At 35.2% G+C, this 6,507-nt stretch overlaps 1 protein-coding gene and 1 long non-coding RNA gene across 2 annotated transcripts in view; one reads left to right on the forward strand and one right to left on the reverse strand.

Annotated features, from left to right (window-relative positions):
* Positions 1-2,927, forward strand: part of LOC122084369 (shikimate O-hydroxycinnamoyltransferase-like) — a 4,234-nt gene extending 1,307 nt beyond the window's left edge. The window contains exon 3 of the mRNA XM_042652570.1: positions 1,796-2,927. Coding sequence (XP_042508504.1) covers positions 1,796-2,701 — 906 coding nt within the window. The 3' untranslated portion in view covers positions 2,702-2,927. The remainder of the gene's footprint in view (positions 1-1,795) is intronic.
* Positions 2,928-3,338: 411 nt separating this feature from the next.
* The window catches only part of LOC122084370, a 4,391-nt gene continuing 1,222 nt past the window's right edge, over positions 3,339-6,507 (reverse strand). Inside the window, exon 3 of the long non-coding RNA XR_006141884.1 lies at positions 3,339-4,198. This is a non-coding gene — a long non-coding RNA (uncharacterized LOC122084370). The remainder of the gene's footprint in view (positions 4,199-6,507) is intronic.

Consider the following 6,507-nt stretch of genomic DNA (forward strand, 5'->3'; position numbering starts at 1 on the left):
TTATCATACATTAGGGGATTTGATTGAATTAAAATTCTGAAATTTGACACATGGATGGTTTTTCTAGCTATTAAATTGTTAAACTGGATATATCATCCGTATGTGGCATATTAATTGTCTTATGTGTTATATGAGTGCAGAGAGTTGTCATTTGTCTTTTTCATTACCCATTGTCTTATTCTCTAAAATGATTTAATATGAGAGTAAAAGAAGGATCTTTTAAATATTTTAAAAATAACTTGTCATTACTTCTATTAAAAGCTGCTGTTTTTTAGGTGTATGAAATGACAAGATTTATTTTCATTGAAAATAAAGCATCATATCAAAAGATCAAAAAAGCAAGGTCACCCACTTTAGTTACAATAAGATTTTTCTTTGATAAAATTGCTTTTCTATTGAACAAATAAGATTTTCCTTTAATAAAATTGCTTGTCTATTTAACAATTAAGATTTTCCTTTTATAAAATAGATTTTCTTTTATTAACTCCCTTAATTAAGGTCTCAATCAATTTGTAACCCCCTTGTTCTAAAGGAAAAAAATAAAAAAATTTGTAACTGCCCTTTTTTTGTTTTTAAGGAAATTATAACCTTTCTGTTTTTGCCCTGATAAGTATTACACACTTCTTCTAGTGAGGATAAAATCTTTTATTTCAAATATATAAATATATATATATATATATACTTAAAATGTATGTAAAATTCAATTTATGTAAGTATTCGTACAATTCTTGAAAATGACACAATAGTAAGTATTCGTACCACTCTTGACAATGACATGGTACTAAGTACTCTCAGTGCATATATGATACAAAGCATGCAAGATACTAACGACTTTTGAATAATGACACAATAGTAAGTACTTATAGTGCATGCAAGATACCAATGGTTTTTGAAAAATAACACAATAGTTAATAGACTTACAAATTATTTTGAAAACCTTTTTTTTACCCCTAACTTAAAAAATTAAATAAATAAATAAAATATTAGGAATAGATATTGGTGGGGGTGGAGGTGGAGGTGGAGGTAGAAGTATAATTACACTTCTCCTTGGGCAATAGTTGAAGGCATAATGATGTGAATCAAACATTTTATCATAAGATAAAAGGTATACCTATAGTTTGACCTAAAAAAGATACATCTATAGAAGATTATATATTTTAAATGTTATTTAAACAATTAATTTATGAAAATTGAGAAAAGATTGGATACATTTCTAGGTGCCCAACCTATGCGACTACGTCTCCTCCTATTTTAAAATGACCCCATGGCTTTTGCATCTCAATCTTCAATTAATTCAACCGTGGCATGCCTATCCGTGTCCCACCGTATTTCTTTCCCAAAAAGAGACTACGATAGTTCTTTACCAAAAAAAGACTACATTAGTATTTCAACTTTTATTTTTTTTTGTTATTAATAAAACTATTCCTCGAAAGGCGTGCAGATTAAGTGGAGAGTGACTTTCCTGCGTAAGTTGGTGATGGCATGGTTGGTGGGTGGGAATTGAGTCCCATAGCAGATAACTGGATCGTTGGGGATTTGGTAGATTCCAAACCTAAGTTATATAGAGACATTGAAAACGAAATTTGATTGACGATTCTCCCAATTCTCGCAACACACACTGACGGTAACGGACCGTTCCCAGGTCCCAAGACGTTGACACACACACATCGGGAAATAAATTTTTTTTTTGGATGAAAACAGTGAAGAAAGTACCATTGAGTTTGTACGAGACACACGAAACGAGGCAGTACTCCTTTACTAATAATTTTTACTTTACTTATCTGCCTATGAACAGGTTACACGTTTCAAATGCGGTGGTGTCTCTTTAGGTGTGGGAATGCAGCACCACGTGGCGGACGGAATGTCCGGTCTCCACTTCATAAACACGTGGTCTGATATGGCACGTGGACTCGATCTTACCATCCCACCTTTCATCGACCGGACACTCCTGCGTGCCAGGGACCCACCAACTCCCGCGTTTCACCACATCGAGTACCAACCCTCACCTTCCATGAAAAGCCCTCTACAAAGCACAAAATCCCAATCGAGTCCCGACACGACCTCCGTCGCCATGTTCAAGATCACCCGTGAGCAGCTTAACATCCTCAAGGCCAAGTCTAAGGATAAGGAAAGGGGCAACACCGCCAACTACAGCTCCTACGAGATGCTGGCTGGACACGTGTGGCGCTGTTCATGTAAGGCACGTGGCCTCCCGGATGATCAGGAGACCAAGATGTACATAGCTACCGATGGACGGTCCAGATTGCGCCCTCAGCTTCCACCTGGTTACTTCGGCAACGTCATTTTCACTGCAACGCCGATGGCCGTGTCCGGCGACCTCATGAACAACCCGCTGACAACCGCTGCGGGGAAGATCCATGATGCCTTGGTGCGGATGGATGATGAATACTTGAGATCAGCCCTTGATTACTTGCAGCTCCAGCCTGATCTGACGGCTCTGGTTCGTGGGGCCCATACATTCAGGTGCCCGAATCTTGGGATCACGAGCTGGGTGCGATTGCCGATTCATGATGCGGATTTCGGGTGGGGCCGGCCGATATTTATGGGGCCTGGTGGGATTGCTTACGAGGGTTTGGCTTTCGTGCTACCTAGCCCCATCAATGATGGGAGCTTATCGCTTGCCATTTCTTTGCAATCTGAGCATATGAAGATCTTCCAGAAGATTCTGTACGAGCTTTAAAGGAACCGATCCGTGCCGGCCGATCTCTCCCAGAACATTTACGGGGATGTTTCGGATGGTGTAGCGATTCTTATGCGGTAACTGGACTCTTTTATTTGTTTACGATTACAATTGTTTTTAAACTCTCTCTTATTCCTTACCCTCTACCTGTCTTGGTACTTTATAGGGAACAAAAATAATAGGAAAGTTTCAAAGATTACATAATATTAGGTTTGGGTTTATCAAATATTACTTATTCATTATTTCATTTAACAAGGCTGCGTAATTAAAATTGGATATGGGTTTGCAAAACCATCCAATACAGTGTTACTCCCAGATTTATTTATTTCTTGATGGTTGTACCCTGGAGTATTACTAGCCTCAATCTTAGGTGACTTAATTAAGGAGGGGGTGTGATGGATTGGATAATGAGTTTGGTATGAATTTTTAGAATGCATATCAAACGCAGTCTTAAAATGCCAAGGTCTTCTAAAGAGTCATCTTTGACGGTATAGGTAGAGGTAGAGGTAAGATCCTTTAATTTTCTGAATAAAATGTTGATTAGAAACTATTTCTGATTTTGAGCTAATAATGATGAGTTGTGATTGATCAGAAGGCAATTTTTAGATTTCTTAATCAACTGATTACGTCCAATGGGAAATGCATTTTGAATTTATTTGATTAAAATTTCATATTTTTCTGCTCATAGCTGTTCTTTAGAGAATGGGCTTTCACTAAACCTTGTTGTTTTGATTTTTGCCAAGAGTACAATATCAAATCTCAAGGCCCAATGCTTTTGTGTGTATATATATATATATATATATATAAGGACCTTGTGTATCCTAAAGATTTTAGTTCCCTATGTTTACCACCACCAAAAAAAATAGTAACAATAATAATAAATAAATGCAATTACTAAATTTGTGGATTTTCGTTTCTCTCCCTCCCTCCCTCTCTTTTGTATTCTCACTTTATTTCAGTGAAAAAAAATTAGAAAACTGTCTTTTCACGCCCACTTGTCTAGATATGTTAAAATCTCTGTTATTCTTCTGAGAGAGCGAGTATTATACATATAAAAGCGTATATGAAAAAGAAAATGTTACATGAGATAAGTTAAGAGTATATTGAGAAGACGAGGTTGGGTGGTCTTTGTCTTTGGGGACTTATATTTTGGAGTGGTCATTTTAATTAGCCAGACAGAAATATTTAAATTTCTTAATCAAATGATTAGGACCAATGCGGAATGCATTTTGAATTAAATTAATTAAAATTTCACTTTTTCTATTCCATAGCTGTTCTTTTGAGAATGAGCTTTTGCTAAGCCTTGTCTATTGAGCCAAAAGTAAAATATCATATATCGAAGACAACATGTATACATGTAGATAGGCCTTGGTATATTTTTAGAATTTTAGTTCCTTATCTAACTTGTTTTTGCTTAAAATCTAAAACCATTTTGGTACGCATGTTCGGAATAGAGTGTTGGGTTTAAAATGCATTCTTCTCTCGTCGCATTTGAATCTGCAAGAGCAAATTAACCATTATTTGTAATTGTTTTAGTTTTCTGTTCTTCTCTTCACTACAATTTAACAAATCAAGTAAACTCAAATCTTCATTTGGGTTTTCTTTTATTTTCATGTAAAAGAGGGGAAAGGGAAAAAAAATTCCCTATAAAATAAATTTTTTTTTCCTACTTTGTTTTGATATATAATGAGAAAAAAAAGAAAACATAGAGTAAAGTTTACATGTAAAATTTCATTTGCAATAAATCTTTTACAATGAAATAAATAATAGAGCACTAAAACAAAAGTAAGCCCAAATCACAAAATGTGTTACTGTAATAATAGATTATCATAAGGTACGTTAACCTTAGATTGTGTTCTTCCAATATTTTCTGAAAGTTTAGAACATTTAGCATGTGTATGGGTGACAGTATTATCGAGTTGGTAAGGGACTTTTGCCTTAGGAAGCATATGGTTCTAAGTTCAACTCCTCTTACCTTCTTGTGGCAACTCACACAAGGTGTTTAGTGTTCTTTATTGCTTTCAATGGAAGTTAAATGATTCTCATTCAATCTCGGTATGACCCGGTCCATTCTGTATGGACCCATGGGACTAGTCAGACCAAAGGCTTGAATACCCATTGTTAACACAAAAGAAAAAAACAAAAAGGATGACAATATTATCACAGGCCGACCTCAAAATCATTTGCATGAATAGGAAAAAGACGAGGAACCATGAAAACAATTTGAGTTTCATATTAGTGTGTATAACAAGGATGGAGATGCCTAATAATTTTCATTATGGAGAGGTATTTGTTTAGGAAAAAAGATGATCACAAGAAACTAAAATAATAGAACAAAGTGACCTACCCTGCCCGTGAGAGTTATATTCTTCCTAAAAATGAGAAAATTGAGAAAGTAATACAAGAAAATGAAACTTATTTGATACGGAACAGTTTTCGTATGAACCAAATCAGATTGAATTGTCTATTTCTAAATTGAATCGAGTATACACATATATAGTAATTATATATATTATAACATATGGTTTATAAAATTATATAAAATCTGAAATAAACCTGACTTGGTACAATCTCAGTATAGAAAATGTACTCGAGTTCTTGGTATGGTACGATTTTGTTTTCTCTTTGCTATCTCTTGCACCTAATTAAATTTCTGTAATTATACCAATTGACACCCTTATTTAGATCCCTACACAATAGAGAACCTTTTGTAGAAAAGTGGTCTCGCTCAAATATAAGCCAGATCAGTATCATTCGGGATTGGACAGATTATCCTTCTTTTCTTTTCTTTTCTTTTAATCGTGTTTGGACCTTTATACCCTTATATCTATCGAAACCGATCAAATCCGATTTTTGAAACATGGTATAGTAGCATGATTGTGACAAATGATGCTATTTGCTGGAGAAAGAGGAAGAAATTCTTCTTAAATCTTTAAATATAGGATCAGAAATAGGTTCTTTGGAGGAATTGGAGCCTTTGTGGACTTTTATGAAATGCTCCTTAGAATCAGATTCCAAGACATGTTTTCGCTAGTTAAAGCTCATTTAGATTTTATGGGATTTTGATTTCAGAAATTTCCTCTTTTAGCTTTTGTCTGTAAAGTATTCATTATAAGGGATTCGCTGGACATATCTGTAATTCTCGTGTCTTGTTGGGCTGTTTATCTTTCGTATTTTCATCTCCCACTTCCCACCACCTTTTTTTTTTTGAATGAATTTATGTAATTGATCCCATTAAATTGGGATAATGCTGAAATTGCTATTGTTGTTGGACTCACTGTACATCATCCCATCCTTAATCACTGTTATTCATCAAGAAAAAGGGGCTTGTTGGCCCTGTAGTGGCCAATCATTGAAGAATAGAATTATCAACCTTTCAGTTTCTCTTGCTCTCAAAGAGTTTAAATATATTTGAAAAGAGATAAACCAGCAAGCTGGTTTTATAGCTTCTTTCCCTTCTGGTGTTGTGGAAGTTCTTTACCCCCCCCCCCCCCCAAATGTTCCTGATAACCTCCTAGTCCTGGTTAAGGGAGATGCTGATCGTGATATTTATTATAGGATGTAATTGTTCTTCCTTGGTTGATTTTGTGCTTGTTCTTGTGTTTGTGGGGTTTTTCCCGTTTGGTTTTTAGTGGCCTCTTCCCTACTTTAGGTCTGTCCAAAGGAGTTCTTAGTGGCTGTCTTGCTTTGTATTTTATTTTATTTTTTTCTCTCAATATATAATACACTTACCTGTTAAAAAAGTGGGGGTGATATCCATGTATAACTCCATTAGTATAGCTAAGTAGTTAAACCACCCCCCCCCC

Source organism: Macadamia integrifolia, chromosome 7 (genome assembly GCF_013358625.1).
Source record: "Macadamia integrifolia cultivar HAES 741 chromosome 7, SCU_Mint_v3, whole genome shotgun sequence".
NCBI lineage: Eukaryota > Viridiplantae > Streptophyta > Magnoliopsida > Proteales > Proteaceae > Macadamia > Macadamia integrifolia.